Here is a 17065-nt window from a genome sequence, read left to right on the forward strand (position 1 = left end):
TCTACGATCAATACAATATAAGAAATTTTTAGAACTAGTGCATTCAATGGTTGAGTTGAGTACAACTCTTGCTCTTTTTCCATTTATCTAAAATATCTTGTATGTCTCTTACATCATCTAATCTGAGTCTATAACCAGTTTGGACAATAAGTTCAAGAATTACTTGTTCTGGTTTAGGTATATGATTTGACATAACCTTGACACCAAATCGAGTAATCCTCCCTCATATTTATCTTGGTCGTGCCCAACTTTTTACTCCTTAATACCTAGGTTTTTGAATAACATTAGTACATCATTAATAATTTCTTCTCCCATTTCATTACTATAAATTTCTCTTTTACGCAGCTTGTTATCAATCTTCTTTTTGATAGTTAAATAGGTAGTAGGAATCCTAGATCGTCTAATTTCATTAATCCCATTTGCTGATATAAATCTTCTTCTAAAGAAACATAGTTATAATCTTTTATTTCATATATAATCAGATGCAATTTGTATCTCTAAAATTACTTTCACAATTTCATTAAATTAAACTCATCAGGATCTATTTCTATATCATATATTTGGAGTAATTCGTTAATTGTCTTCTCGTAAAGATTCTTGCTCATCGTTTGTTCCTTTGTTCTTGACTTGTTCAACAATATCCTTAGGAAGTGCTACTAAGATTTTTATTCTTTTATTTTTACTTTTATCTAAATTCTAGAAAGGATACCTTGATTTAAAGGGAACTATTTATCTTTATTGCTTGCTTCTTTAAGTGTTTGATGCCTTACTTTATTTGTTATAGCAAGTTCAAGTAACTTTACTTGTTCTTTAACTTCAATGACCTTCTTATTGGTTTCGTTATTTACATTACAAAATATTCTACTTATAATAATAATAAATAAACCTCCTAAATCGCCTATTTGCTTATTAAGTTCAATTAATTGATCTAAGATAATTTAATACTAGATTAGGATAATTAATGTTATCAGGTAAATGACATATATGACTATATTCAAGTCTCTTAAATCAAATTTAGGGTCTATATTATCGAGTTTTATAAACTTGGCCAGAATAATTTGAATCTATGGCTCTGATACCAAATCAATATAGCAACACACATTGAGAGTATAAATAGAAATTACAACTATTAATAAAGCAATTAATTATTTATGAAAATCAGATTATGTTTTAAGTCTTCCACTAATAGTTATAATGTGAGTAACATGATTTATAAAGCTACACACTTTAAGTATAGCGAAATTTTCAAATTATTTTTGTGAGACAAAACTTTTGCAGCTCATTATTAGCCGTTTATAATTCCTTTATTATTTGATAGAAAATAATATGACACATCACTAAGGTCCCTAAACTTTGCTTAGTCAGCTAACTATCTAATAAATAATGCTGTTGGGATTACTGTTGAGTGGTCGAAGAGGGACTAAAATACACACTTGAAAGTTGAGGAACGAGTAAAATGAGACAAAAAGATTACCTTTTTTTTTTTTTTTTTTGAAGTGTTACACTTATCAAATGTGGCCATTTTTTTTTAAAAAAAGTGTTATACTTCCTTTTACGGCAAAAAATTATTGATTTTTATAATAGTTCTCCTTTCATGGTCCTCACTTAAACCCACTACTACCTTTTAAATATTTCCTTCCTCTCAAATCCATTACTTTTATGATCCCACTGTTTTTCTTTTACAATTTGTTAATAATACCCTCTTAGGCCCTGTTTGCTTCACCTTTACACATATAATATTCAAAGTTCAGTCAGTAAAGATAATTTCAATTAAATTAAAATCAGTAAGTTTAAAGAAAAAAAAAATTATAGTGGAGAATCTGTAAAAATAATTTCAGTTCAAAAAAATAATTTTAGTTCAGTAAATATAATTTTAGTTTAGTAAAAATAAGGTGAAGTGAACATGATCTTACTCTTATTGTATACATATCAATTAATTGGTTAAACTTATGTGTCAATCAAAGTGTAACAATCAAGGAAAAGGAGGGAGTATCAAATTCTAGAAACTATATTTTGTCTTATTCATCATAATGTAACATTGAAAAAAAGGGAGGGAGTAATTTTTTTTCCCTTTATTGGGTAAGTGATAGACGACATAAGAACTGAGGATTGAAATTAGAGCTGGAAAACATGTCATGTATGTCGTGTTGTGATCATGTTTGTGTTTGAAGTTTAACAGATTGGAATACTTCAATGAATCATTACCTCAACCTATTTAATAAATGTGTCGTGTCGTGCAAACTTATTTAATTAAACGTGTGAGAGATCATTGATACTAACTAGCTTTTTTTATGTCCGGTTTGTATCGTGGATGTTACATGAAAAAGTATTAGCCACAATAATGATTTAATATTTTTTAAAATTAATTATATAAGTTGAAAAATTGAATGAATTATTGTGTTCTGTTGACCAATTTGTCGTAAACCTTTAGCGCTAACCTAATTTTGTCGTGTCTGATTCCTGTCGTGTCAGCTTTTGCAAGCTCTAATCAGAATTTCAGGCTAGGGCTGAGCAAAACTATCTGAAAATCCGAAAATCCGAAAATCCGATCCGCATCCGATCCGAAAATTTAGGATAACCGATCCGAAAACATTTTCGGATCGGATATCCGATCCGGAAATTTCGGATATCGGATCGGATATCGGATACCAAAATTTTGAATTTCGGATATCCGATATCCGAAAAAAGTCGGATATCGATCGGATATCCGATTTGATATCCGAAAAATACTCAAAACAACAAACCTTAAAAAGGCCCATACCCCAAAGGCCCAAACCTACCAACCCTCAAAACCCTTGAATCCCCCCGTCCCTCTCTCTCTCTCCTCTCCTCTCATTCTGTACTTCATCCTCACCACCACTCTCTTCTTTTTCATCATCCTCTTAGATCTCACTCATCTCAACAAGGAATCAAGAACTACAACCCCACCACTCCTCTCTATCTCTTCTGATCTTCTCTTTCATCTTCTCCTCCTCCTTCGATCTTAGCAACCACCAGCTTCCCATTTCTCCTTCAATCTGATCCTCACGGCTGCTTTACTGCCGACCCACGCAACACCCTCCTTCAACCATCTTCAACAATCGCAATAACAGCCGCGACCGTTCGGGTCATTGCTCCCTCGAGCTTCCAACCCACAACGACGACGCCTCTTCTCAAATTAATTTCAATGTAATTCTTTGTTTTGTATTTAGATTTGTGTAAAAAAAAAATTGTTTTGTGATTTGTTTGTGTTTAATTTCTTTGTTTTGTAATTTGTAAAAATTATTTGTTTTATTTTTAGAATTTCTAGTTTATTTGATTTTTTCTTCTTGTTCTAGTTGCAGTGAATTTTTTTTTTAAGAAAAGTTGCAATGAATTTTTTTTTAGAGAATTGATGCAGAATCAATTTAATTCACCTTTTTAAAAAAAATACCATTAAATTTTTATTTATATAATGCGAGTATAATATTGTTAAATGGGTCGGATTCACGCTAACGGCCTAGCGTTTACCTCAACAAAATAAATAAATAAATAAATGGGTCGGATATAGGATATCCGAGCTATTCGATCCGAAATTTTCAGATATCCGGATATCGGATATCCGAAAATTTTCGGATCGGATACGGATATCAAATATGGCAATTTTCGGATACGGATATCCGATCCGAAATCTAGATTCGGATCGGATATCCGATCCGTGCTCACCCCTGTTTCAGGCCACTTGTCTAGTTGCCCACTTCCTACTAAAGTGCCTCTTATGATCACTAGAGACAACCAAGCTTGATATAATAGTTGATACCTAGAGTACAATAATTAATTCTTACTCAAAAGAGGAATTAAAACATCCGCAATAAAGGACATAAGACATTAAGATCTTAACTATCTAAGGAATGAATAACTTTGATTTTGATAAGGCACAATTTTTTTAATTAACTAATATGAAAGTCAAACCTACATTCGGCATTGATGTTGCTTAATTCTACGTATAAGTGTAAATTGTAAAGTGATAAAGCTAACGGTGGATGCGTGTGTTAAAATTAAAATATATTTCACATTGAAGAAATCTAGCTAATTATTTTTTTTATATTATAGTAACTTTCAATTGAGAAAGATTCCATGCATCTGAGTACTATATAATGTGGCAAATGCTAGTATGGAACCATGCAATATTATTATTAAGGCCATAATAATAAAACTACGATTAAAATACTTGAATATACAAAAATGGCTAACAAGGTTTTGGTGTTGTTGCTTATTATAGCAATCTGTAGCAATTTTGTGATTTCTAATGCAGGTAAGGATAAAAAAGATAAGAAAAAGGGTGGCCTAGTGGAAAACTTCTATGAAGATGATTGTCCTGATGTTGAAGAAATTGTGCAAAGGGTTACGGAGAGTCATGTCTCTACTAACCCGAACTTACCTGCAAAGCTCTTGCGATTGCATTTCCACGACTGTTTCGTCAGGGTATGCGTCTTTTACCATCAATAATATTGTTTCAATATATAAGGCCTTATTCATTTCACCTTATTTTTGCCGAACTGAAATTATTTTACTGAATTAAATTATTTTGCTAAACTTAAATTATTTTACTGAATTGGAATAAATTTTACTAAACTGAAATTATTTTTACTAATTTTCTATTATAAATTTTCTTTAAATTTACTGATTTTTACTGAACACAAGTTATTTTTACTGAATATTATTTTTTTAAGGTGAAGTGAACATGGCCTAATTTTATTATGTTAATAAGAATGATAACAAATATTGTTTAGAAAAAATAACCAAAGATAATTTGTTTCATTAATATTTTAATATTTTGACTTTGGCAATATTAACTAACTTGGAATTTTTTAACTAATATAGTAAAATTTTAGTAGTATTTGAACTTTTAACAATGTAAATAATAATGTTTCTTTTTTTGAAAAAAATCAACGTAAACAATAATATTGTATAAGCAGTATTTATTTTTATAAATGGTCAAACTTGGGTGTTGACAAATTGAATGATTAAACTATTGTTTTTTATTTAAGAAAATCAAAGACGATATACTAGTATAAAACATGTTAGTAATGACAATGTTTGCATCATATAACCCATTTCATACGTGTTTCGTATGCATGTGTCAACTCAATCCATGATAATCACAAAAGCACACACAGAAAGTCAGAAACAAAAGTGGTAACACTATTAGGAATTTCATATGAGATTGATTTATGTTTTGGCTGAAAAACAAATATGCATGCAGGGGTGTGAAGGTTCAGTACTATTGAACTCCGCTGGAAATTCTAAGTCAGAGAAAGAGGCATCAGGCAATAAAAACTTAGCAGGGTTCCAAGTTATTGATGATATTAAAGCAGCGGTCGAGAAAGAGTGCCCCGGAGTTGTTTCTTGTGCTGATATCTTGGCTCTTGCTGCTAGAGACGCTGTTTCTATCCAAGTAAGTTCCAATCATACATGTATGTATTATTATACTTTGTTCTAAATAGTTCTGTCACAAATCACATGTATGTAATCAGAAAAGTCGATCGTGACTTGTATACAAATTAAAGAAAAATGATATATGCAGCTCTAAATAGTAATTATATATAAGAAGTTAATTGAGGAAACATCAAGTCATCAAGACGTAATACTACTAGTCTACAATCATTAGGTCATTGTTGCATTGGCTTCAATGGTCCTCATAAAACAACATAATAATACATATGCAACTTTCCCATAGATTTGTTAGTATATCAAATTATCAAATTATTGTACTATTATACTGTTTTTGGTTTTTATTCCTACCATTCCTACTTTTTTATATCCCAATTTTTTGTTTAAGCAATGTAACTAATTGATTATCATACTTTGGTTGTACACGTATTATTTACTAGTACGGGAGGCCCTTGTGGGATGTACTCACCGGTAGAAGAGATGGAACTATATCGTTGGCTTCGGAGGCTGAGTCTAATCTCCCTTCTTCCTTCTCTAACCTCCCTGTCCTCAAAAAGAATTTTGCCAAAAAAGGCCTTTCTGTTCGTGATCTTGTGGTTTTATCAGGTATGTATGTAAAAACTCGAATAATTTTGATTCTTTCTCTATTCCTTTCATAAATAATGCAACATCATATATCTGGTTGATCATAAAACTTAAAAATGTTATAATACTCCCTCTGTCTCTTAAGCTTGTTTTTTTTTTTTTTACATGTTAAGATGTCATTTTTCCAATCTTGAATCTTTGTAAATGTTTTTTTTTTTTTTTTTTTTGAAACATGTAAATGTATTTCATTGTGAGTTAAACAATTTATTTTTCCAATTTTGATTCTTTGTAAATGGATTTCATTGTGTGCTCAAATACTTATACATATGTTTTCTTGGGTTGAAAGGTGCACATACAATTGGAGTTGCTCATTGTAACTTTTTCAACCATAGGCTATTCAACTTTACTGGAAAAGGAGACCAAGATCCTTCATTAGACCCAACTTATGCTAGTTTCTTAAAGACTCAATGCAAAGGTCCAAGTGATTCCGCAACCACAGTCGAACTCGACCCTAAAAGCTCACTCTCCTTCAACAACCACTTCTTCCAAATCCTAAAGGAACATAAGGGTCTATTCGTGTCTGATGCTGCCCTCCTCACTGACAAAAGAGCAGAGAAAATTGTTGATGAACTTCTTAGCCCTGAAAGCTTCCTTGATGAGTTTGCTAGGTCCATGGAAAAGATGGGTTCCATTGATGTGCTTACCGGAAATAAAGGGCAAATTAGGAAACAATGCAGTGTGGCTAACTAAGTAATCATGACCTCATTGTGAAATAATATTGCTTAGTGTTTTCTATGCATGATCATTAAGGGAATGGACATTTCAAAGAATGTTTCATTCCTAGTTATTATTTTTATGACAAGTAATAAGGGTCTCCAAATGTGTTGTATGCCCAAAATTTCTAATGATTGCCAATAATAAGGCAATATGTTCCAATAATATAATTTCATAAGATTCAACAAAGGCTATCCCAAATCTATACTAATATACTAAAGTGTTAGAGTACCAACTCAACCAAAAGCTTAAGTTGATGGTTGAAGCCCAGGAATATGTTTTATACTCTACCACGCCCCCTCACACGAGAGCCCGTTTGGGCTAGAAGTGTGGATGCAACATGGGTCTTCCTCATACCCATCGCTTAATATTCCACTTAAAAGTGGGGGGTGGATGAGATTCGAACCCGTGACCTTTGTGTCACGTTGGCTCTGATACCATGTTAGAGGACCAACTCAACCAAAAGTTTAAGCTGATGGTTGAAGCCCAAGAATATGTTTTATACTCTATCATAAAGTAATCCCAAAATAATTCTTAGATTACATCATTACATGTGTCAACATCATATTAAAAATTTTCCCAATTTTTTTTTATTAATTTTATTATTGTTGTTGTCATTATAAAAAAGAAAGATAATTTTCATCAAGATAAAAAGATAGAATAGAAAATTTAAATTTTAACATACATAATCCTATTTTTAATTTGATCGAATTAAAAAAAAAAAAAGAGTTTGTTACTTCCAGTAATTGATGACTAAGAAAATCATTATACAAATTTTATTTTCCATGTTATGCTTAAAAATAATCCAATCATGTATTAATTGAAAAACCCGAGCATAGCTCGGACATTAACTAGTTCTCAACTGTATACAAGTATATTCAATTACAACTAAATATGATGATAAGGGAAAATTGATAAGTAACTCCTCATTTGTTTTGTTTTTTTTATTTATTTTTTATTTTAAAAATTTTATTATTTGACTTTATATGCATATTTTTTCATGGACATCTTCAAATAGCACTAATTTCTGTTAAATATTATAAAAGACAAATATTATAAAGTTTGCTCGAGAATAGATTTAAGAATTTATTAAGAGAATCTCCAATAATTTGGACTTGTGTTGCAATTTATAAAATTTTCTAATTATTAGCTTGACCATTGGAGTCAAAAATGAAATTAATAAGCTTGACTTTGCTAATTTGCTTGCGAAAAAATTTGCCAAAAGAGAGGTTGACAATATTTTATTAAAATTAAAAAGCTAATGAAGAAATCAAGGCTCATTTAAGGGCCAGCTCCAATCAGTTCAGTTCAGTTCAATTCAGTTTAGCTCTTAATTTCCCTCTCTCATAAATTATTCATTTTAGCTCAATTCAGTTCAGTTCAGTTCCAATCAGTTCAGTTCAGTTCAGCTCCAATCAGTTCAGTTCAGCTCAATTCAGTAAATGTGAACAAGCCCTAAATCACAAGCTAGTAGCTAAACTATTGGGATACAAACTAGATATAAAAGAGATTAATTAGCTTAAAATTAGCATAACAAATCTACTAGATTAGTATCTTATACAAATATTTTTAGTTTATTTGATATTATCTCCGTATTCACAAATATTTGACACCTAAAAACTAATATTACCCCCGTTTCATATTATTTGCAACGATTTGACATAAAGTAGAGAGAAAAAATGTTTAATCGTTGCAAATAATAAGAAACGAAAGTAGTATTAACATTTAGATGTTTACACTTACTACATAAAACATATCCTACACTCTATAGTACAGCAAGATAATCGGCAATGAGCTAATGGCATACTAATTCTTCAAAAAAAATAAAAATAAAAAGCTAATGGCATATTAATGTTGCTTCACTTCACCCAAAAAATATTAATGTTGCTTGGCCTAAACAATATCGAAGTCTAAGAAAACACTATAGTGTACTATACTACTATACAATCATACTTTAGCGTCCCACATCAGCTATTTAAGAAATTAACGTTCTTTATGTATAGTATATAAGAGACAACAATGGCTATCGAATATCCTATATTTGCGCTTGGGGCAATGATGCAGCTAGTGAGGTAATAACTGAGGCGCGTCAATTGCTGGTTGAAAACTATTTCCAAACCCCCTCTTCGGCCTTGGCTTGACCTTGGCCGTCGAGAATTTCTGGAAGGGCTCCCTCTTTTGAGGGTAATGCTCTATAATTCTAAGTATTTAAATTTTCATGTTGTTTATTTGATGAGCTTTGCAGATTGAAAATGATACTGTTTTTTAAGTGTATGAATTTTGGGGATTTTTCTGTGTGACTTGGGTTACTCGAGAACCCATGACCGAGTAATGCCGGCCACACGGTGTAGCTAGCCACATATAAAAATTTGTGATAATTTTTTATTTCCAAAAGTCATATATAGGCAGACTTGTTACAGAGAGGTGATAAAAGGCATAAAACTCGGTTTATCTTATTGGGCAGGGGTGAACTATTCTGTTGGCTTTTACAGTTGTATCAAAGAACACAATGTTCCGGGATTGCAGCTTTATTTCGAGACTGTTGGCTAAGGGTCCGCTGTTTTTTACTCAGGTTAATTTGCATAATAAATCCTTTAATGTTTGGTTCACAGACACAGTCACAACCTACAAAGAAGCTAAGCAATGGGATGATTTGTCATATTTCATATCATTAATGTGGGTCGTGTGGTTGTCTCGTAATCACAAAGTCTTTCGCCACGCAGTCATTTCTCCATCACTGGTCCTTAATTCGGCTGCAGAATGGGTTTCTAGGGGTTCGCAGGCTTTGGCTTGTTTTCAGCACCTGCATTCTACCAACCAAGATCATATATAGTTAATTTTGCTCCTCCGCGTTTAGGATGGATTCGGGGATCCGAATCTCGGATACTCTAGATTGTTGTCTTATCTTGGATGGGGCATGGAATGTTCGGGATAATACTGCTGGCATAGTTTGGGTGTTCCGAGATCTTCACTCGGATCAGGTTTTAGGGGGTGGTCTCCGGGCACTAAGAACGACATAGCTTGTTTATGGGTGTTTCGTTCCGCTTAGCATCGAGGGTTAGTTCGTCTCCAGATATTTACTGATTGCGCCCAGATGGTCTCTCTTCTCACCCAAGCTAGTACGGATAATATTTCCTGTATTTGGTTATTAAAGTCTATTCGTGATGAAATTCAGGATCTCTCAGCTTGCAGGATTCAGAAGGTTCCTCGTTCTTGGGTTTCGCCAGTTCACTGGCTCGCAACTCAAGCTCGCAATCGTAGTTTTATTTCTTGGTCCTTTAGAAGTTTGTTTATTTGTTAGGCTTCTTTGTCAAAAAAAAAAAAAAGAACACAACGTTTTCGAGGGTTCTTCAAAGGATTTTCCATTAAGTTTAGTTCGCGGTCACCGTTATATAAAATGTCATGTACTCCGATTTAATTGTGAAAAGATGAATATAATGAGGTTCTTTTTTCTGTGAATTAATTCATGAGTCTTAAAATTAATGGTTCCTCCTTCAAATTAACAAATTCAGAGTATATTAGTTGATCCATCAACTATTAGATGATGCATTTTGAATTACATGAATCCATCATTTACTAGATGATCTATTTTGAATTAGATGAATTTGAAATAAAACTGTTAGCATTTTTGGGATCTGATACGAAATCAATAAGGAGCTCTTGTCATCTTAAAACTGTTACTGCTATAGTAGTAGCACCAGTAGGCATTTAAAATTTTTAAGCAGAGTAGTCCCACATTGATCAAAAATGAAAAGTTTGAGCTATAACATTGAAATAAAATAAGTGCACATCATGTCGTTAGATTTTACGCAGTCACACAGTGAGCACATAACGAGCTATTCTTTTGCCTTTTACTAAAGAATACTGTGTGCTCGCTGTATTCAGTGGCATATGTTTATTTTTGGAGGGACTTCCAGCGAATTATAGTCATAAATCGATACTATATTAAAAGGAGTTCCTAAAGAAGTTTAGGTGTCATGTGGGGCTCTCTTCATTTAATCCGATTTTCACTCCATGTCTAAAAATATGGTTTTTGCAAGATTTAAACCTACAACCTCAAGTTTAAATTCTGACGTGATAGTCACTAAATTGTTACCATATTACATGTCATTCAATAAAAATAAAATATTAATAAATATTTTAGGCATGGAAATAATGCAATAATTCGAGGCATCGCCCGGTCCTAACACTAGTTTTTCTGTTAACTCTTAGCCATCTCAAAGGAAGTACTTGTAGGTTGAGTTAGAATTTGTAAGTATGAGTTTTTTAGGGTTGGATTAGAATGTGATTTGGTCTTATTTTTTCAAGGTGAAGTGAACAAGGCCATACTCTACATAAGACCAACAGGTAGAGTAATTTGGCCTCACACAAGCTTGAAGGGGGCAAACCAGCTGGCCATTTTTGGCAGTCTGGTAAGAGGGATAAGAGGTGTAACTAACCATCCCTTATCCCATGTTTTTTTTTTTTTGAAACCAAAGATGCAAGCTAGTATTATTCAAGTAATAAGAAATCCGACAATACATAAGGTTCGATCTCGGGACAATGATTTTTCCACACTTGCTCCACCCCAAAAGGAACTAGCTTCGCAAGGAAATGGGCAAACACTATTCCCATCTCTCAAAACATGAGTCCACCATGTTTAGTTTTGAAAGAATAACATGGATTATTTGAGGAATAAAAGGGAAAAAAAAAGGTCCATTCCCTAAATTTTTCTCCAATTCTACCTAAATTCCTAAATAGACTCGTACCATTATAATTGTTGTGGACTATTAATATTAAGGTCACTATGTTTAAATGTTGTTATTTTAAAATAAAGGTCGTTATATTAATAACAAGGTTACCATTGTGTTAAAATAAAGGTTTTATGTTGAAATAAAATTGTCAAATTAGGGTCATTATTTTTAATGTAACGTCGGCTAGTACGTGTGGATCTCATAAGCGTCCACTTTACAAGTCCAAGTAGGTTTCACCTCAACACCAAATGACAATAAGGGGAGTAGCTCCTTAGCTTTATAAAGTAGATACAATTTTCTTATCTCTTCAATGTAGGAAACACATCCCAATATTTCTCTTCACTTTTATACTCTTTCAATGCGGGACAACACTTTCACTCACATGTGGGTTTTCTCATGGGCTCATCATTATGAACTAAACCTACACAAAATTTAATAAACATTATGTTACTGTATTAAATTTTAGAGTCACTGTATTCGACGTGATATCGACTAGCACGTATGGACCACATGTCCACAACAATTTTATTGTGAACCAAGTAATTTTTATTTTTAATTTTTTTTCCTAAGGAGGTAATAAAAGCCAGAGGGATAAAAAGGAAGATGAAAAGGAAAATTGTAATCCCTTCATTTTTTTTTTCAAATGCATCATTTGCATTTACGTGGAGTTTCAGGAGAGTTATTTGCTCTAATATTATAATGTGTATATAGAGCAAGTGGATAATTATAAAACTACAACTTGGACCATAATAGATAAAATAAATTAATAAATTCCCCATAATATTGGTTAGTGTCTATGAAATCAATCGTTTAACAATAATTCTCATCAATAATCCAAGACTTTTATAATAGGAATAATTACATCTTGTACGAGTTGCAAACTTTAGGCCATGTGAAATTATACATGAAGCTAGAGCGGGTAACGATGAAACAGCATGCATTGACCTAAATAAAATCATATCAATCAAGAATAATAAAATAATGATATGCTCAAACATTAATTTAATATTTTTGTAAAAATAATTTTCAAAAGCTTGAAGGTCAACTAACATTCTGGATTAATCTTGCATAATTTATGTTCAAGTTTACTAGTTGTAAAGGATGAAGTTTGTGGTGGATACGTGCATCAAGACATAATTAATTATGATAATGATGAAATACAATTTTTAAATGCAAATTTTTTATTGAGGAAAATGTCATCTAATTGTTATATAAGGCAAAACACAAGAACCAACTTTGTCATCCAAGGTTATTAACAAACCTTAATAATATAAGTAATTACGAGTAATAAATAAGCAAAATAGTGCTATCGAAAAAAAATGGCTAACAAGGTGTTGTTTATGTTGCTAATCTTAGCAATTAGTAGCACATTTGTGATTTGTAATGCAGGTGGTTCAAAGAAGAAATTTCATAACAAACATAAAGGTGGGAAAAATGGTGATGATTATGGTTCTTATGAGCCAAAATATGATAATGGTGGCCTTAAGGATAACTTTTACTATAAGAGCTGCCCTCGAGCTGAAGAGATTGTGCAAAGTGTTACAGAAAGACATGTCTCTAGTAACCCAAATTTGCCTGCAAAGCTCATAAGGGTGCTATTCCACGACTGCTTCGTTAGGGTATGTATTTGAATTTTTTTTGTACCACTTCTGTTTTTTGTAGCTGTAACATTTGATATTTTTTGCTTGTCAATGTATAATTTTATACCATTTATTTAATTTTTATTGTATTATTTTTAGTGAAACTCTATACCAAAATATCTTTGATGATCTTAAGTAAACTTATACCATCCATCAATTATCTTAAGTAAAATGTACCAAAGTTTCTTTATTTGAAAATAACTTAAAAAATGCTTGGGAATTATCTAAAATTCTAAACTAGCCTGTTCACATTTACTTAATTTCAGTTCAGTTCAGTTCAGTTCAGCTCCAATCAGTTCAGTTCAGTTCAGCTCCTAATTTCCCTCTCTCATAAAATATTCATTTCAGCTCAGTTCAGTTCAGCTCCAATCAGTTCAGTTCAGGTCCAATCAGTTCAGTTCAGCTCACTTCAGTAAATGTGAACAGGCCCAAACGAAGTACTGAGTATATAATAAACTTGTTCGATTCCATATTTCCATGCATACACTAAAGTTGGATTTTTTTTTCTTTTTTTTTTTTTTTGAAACACACTAAAGTTGGATTATTTTTTCTCCTTCATTGGCTAAATAGGCTACCTTTTGTGGTTATTTATATGTTGTATGTAGGGATGTGATGCTTCAGTGTTACTAAACTCCACGGGTAATACCCAAGCCGAAAAAGATGCAAATACTAATCGAAACTTAGCAGGATTTGATGTTATTGACAATATTAAAGCAGAAGTCGAGAAAGAGTGCCAAGGAACTGTGTCTTGTGCTGATATTTTGGCTCTAGCCACTCGAGATGCGGTTTCTCTCCAAGTAAGTTAACAGAAATACCCTCTTGCCATATTTGATATTAGATCATGCATTATGCATGTTATACATGCTTAAATAAAACTTAATTTGTATATAAAACAACTCATATTACATTAGTATTGATCGTTATGCATACATGCAATACGTGAAATAAAATGTACTTCATGGTAGAAAATAGTTGATTAATCAATATGTATAACATAATTATACTACTTTTCGCTATTAGTATGGGAGGCCATTGTGGAAGGTGCCAACCGGAAGAAGGGATGGAACGATATCATTGGCTTCAGAGACTTCAACTAATATTCCTTCTGGTGCCTCTAACTTCACTGTCCTCGCAAACATCTTTGCCAATAAAAGTCTCTCGGTGCATGATCTTGTGGCTTTATCAGGTACGTAAAATCATTGATAGATATTCAAAGGAAATGTTGTTGCGTTATTAAGTGCTTGTTGGCACTCATAAAATTACTACTCTCTTTGTCCCTAAATATTTGGCCCATAACTCAACTCTACTTTCTCTGCTATTTAGGGCGCGTTCACATTTACTTAACTGAGCTGAACTGAACTGATTGGAACAGAACTGAACTGAACTAATTGGAGCTGAACTGAACTGAATTAAGATGAAATGAATATTTTATGAGAGAAGGAAATTAGGAGCTAAACTGAACTAAACTGATTGGAGCTGAACTGAACTGAACTGATTGGAGCTGAACAGAACTGAAATTAAGTAAATATGAACATGCCCTTAACTGCAATATTTCTCATTTCACATTTGTCAAATGAGACGGAGGAAAAAATTGAGATTAATTTCATCGTGTCAAAAATTTATTAATTCTATTTCTTTATTTCTATCACGTACTTAATTTTTTTCTTATTTCTTTACATTTTATTTCATATATTACTTTTTATTTTTTAATAGGTGCACATACAATTGGAGTTGGTCATTGCAACTTTTTTAGCAGAAGATTATTCAACTTCACTGGAAAAGGAGATCAAGACCCATCATTAGACCCAAATTATGCAGATTTCTTAAGAACTCAATGTAGAGACACAACTGATCGCACAACCACTGTTGCGATGGATCCTGGAAGCTCGCGCTCATTCGACAACCATTACTTTAAGATCTTGAAGGATCGTAAGGGTCTTTTTGTATCCGATGCTGCTCTCCTCACCGATGATGATTCTAGAAAATTTGCCTTAAAACTTCTTAACCCGAAAAAATTCTTTGATGAGTTTGCTAAGTCTATGGAGAAAATGGGAGCTATTGGTGTGCTTACTGGAAGTCAAGGCCAAATCAGGAAGCACTGTAGTTTGGTTAACTAATTAAAGTACATTTTTAATTAATATCGTAATCATAATGATATAGCTGATGTTTAAATAATTTTACTACATGTTTATTTCAATAGTAATAATAAAGGTTCATGGTCATATTATTATAATTTATGTGTAAAATTACATATTTGTGTTTATCTTTTCCAACCTCATCAATAAATTGATGTCAACATGATTCCATACACGGCTACTCCTTCTGCTTAGGTCTTGTTGTCTTCACCTTGAAACAATTATATTTAATAAACTACAAGAAAAAAGATCAAAGAGGGCGATATACATTGATCAAGGAGGGCAAGTTTGATTTTGCCTTGTTAGTTTCTATCAAGGAGGGTGAAATTATAATTGCCCTTTTATTACAGAGCAAAGAGGGCGAATGTTACTTTCGTCTTTGTATTTCAAAGCAAACAGTGCAAATTTATTTTTCGTCCTCTATAATAGAGCAAAGAGGGCGAACTCACAAAATCATCCTCTATAATAGAGCAAAGAGGGCGAATTTCATTTTCGCCCTCGTTGTTCAATAAAATAAATCAAAGGTAAACATTACAGAGTAAACGTTTTCTCTATTTTACAAAACAAAAAAAGAACAAACAGGGCGAATGTTACTTTCGTCTTTGTATTTCAAAACAAACAGGTCGAATTCCATTTTCGCCCTCGTTGGTAAATAGCAAAAACGGCAAATTCCTTTTTTGCCCTCGTTGGTCAATAAACATTGTAATAAAATAAAACAAAGGTTTTTAAACGTTTTCTCTATCAAAACAAAGAGACATAAAAAATTAAACGTTTTCTCTCTGAATGTTTTCCCCTAAAATGTATGAACCCTAAATCTTCGTTCAGATTCTTCGCTCTAATTCTTCGACCTAATTCTTCACTCTAATTCTTCACTCCTAATAGACGTTCAGATTCTTCGCTCTGATTCATTGCTCGAAGTCGATCAGATTGCAAGTCAGATTTCGCTCATTACCAATGAATACTTGAAAAGATTAGGTTTCTGTCAGCTCATTGACATTCATTGGTAATGAGCTAAGATTAGCTTAGAAGATTCAAATACTTGAAAAGATTAGGTGTCTTGGAAGCTTTAGGTAATGAGCTAAGATTAGCTACTGGTGCATTTTCCATGATATATTCCTGCTGTGAGTCATGACCTGTGACCTTTCATCTAAGCTTATTCCCAAAAATTCATGACTTTCTTGCTTTATCATTCGGTTCATGTGTTTGTATATTCTTGAAATTCAGCTAGCAGATTGTTATAAATATTTCAGGTCCTACACAGTGGGACAGTGGATCATTTCATGTTTTTAGAATTGCCTACTGGGATATCGAGAATGAATGTTTTTTTTGTATCATATCAAGTGTGGTCTGATTTGTTTTAGCTCCGAGTAGTTCCCTCTTATAGTAATCATAGTCTTTATTAATTTACATAAGGCTTGTTTCTGTCAAGTTTGTAGTTAGGGGATCAAGTCAATGTGCTGATGTTTTGGGGATGGAGGACACCAAAAGGCTGGTTGCGTTTCTTGGAAAAATGACCAGATAGAAAAAAGGGGATGCTTGAAGCTGCAAGGATGAAAAGATGTCCTAGAATTATTAAATATTTGCTATTTAGGAAAACTTGGTTAATACTTTTGTATACATAATGACTAAATTAGAATTTATGCTTATTAACTAAATGTAGTCCCTCCTGGAATTATATTTTTTAAAAACTAAAAATTGAACAAAGAGGGCGGCTTTGACTTTGCCCTTTAAAATTTGATCAAACAAGGCGAATTTTGAGCAAGGAAGGCAATATCAGTTGACTTGT

The 17065-nt window shown here is 32.5% G+C and overlaps 1 protein-coding gene, 1 non-coding gene and 1 pseudogene across 2 annotated transcripts; all 3 read left to right on the plus strand.

Moving 5' to 3' along the window:
- Positions 1-4203: 4203 nt before the first annotated feature.
- LOC145616867 (uncharacterized) lies at positions 4204-15297 on the plus strand. The gene is made up of 8 exons (XM_081671586.1): positions 4204-4443; positions 5225-5416; positions 5853-6018; positions 6344-6733; positions 12894-13123; positions 13750-13941; positions 14165-14330; positions 14858-15297. Exons 1-8 carry the CDS (start codon positions 4204-4206, stop codon positions 15259-15261), a joined length of 1980 nt encoding a protein of 659 aa, XP_081527712.1. The 3' UTR covers positions 15262-15297.
- LOC145618793 (U4 spliceosomal RNA) lies at positions 8809-8946 on the plus strand (annotated as a pseudogene).
- Positions 10583-10702, plus strand: LOC145618805 (U5 spliceosomal RNA). The gene has a single exon (XR_014108046.1). It is a non-coding gene; the product is annotated as a U5 spliceosomal RNA (small nuclear RNA).
- Positions 15298-17065: the final 1768 nt, after the last annotated feature.

The sequence above is a fragment of the Chenopodium album genome, chromosome 26, assembly GCF_948465745.1.
Source record: "Chenopodium album chromosome 26, dcCheAlbu1.1, whole genome shotgun sequence".
NCBI classification, from domain to species: domain Eukaryota; kingdom Viridiplantae; phylum Streptophyta; class Magnoliopsida; order Caryophyllales; family Amaranthaceae; genus Chenopodium; species Chenopodium album.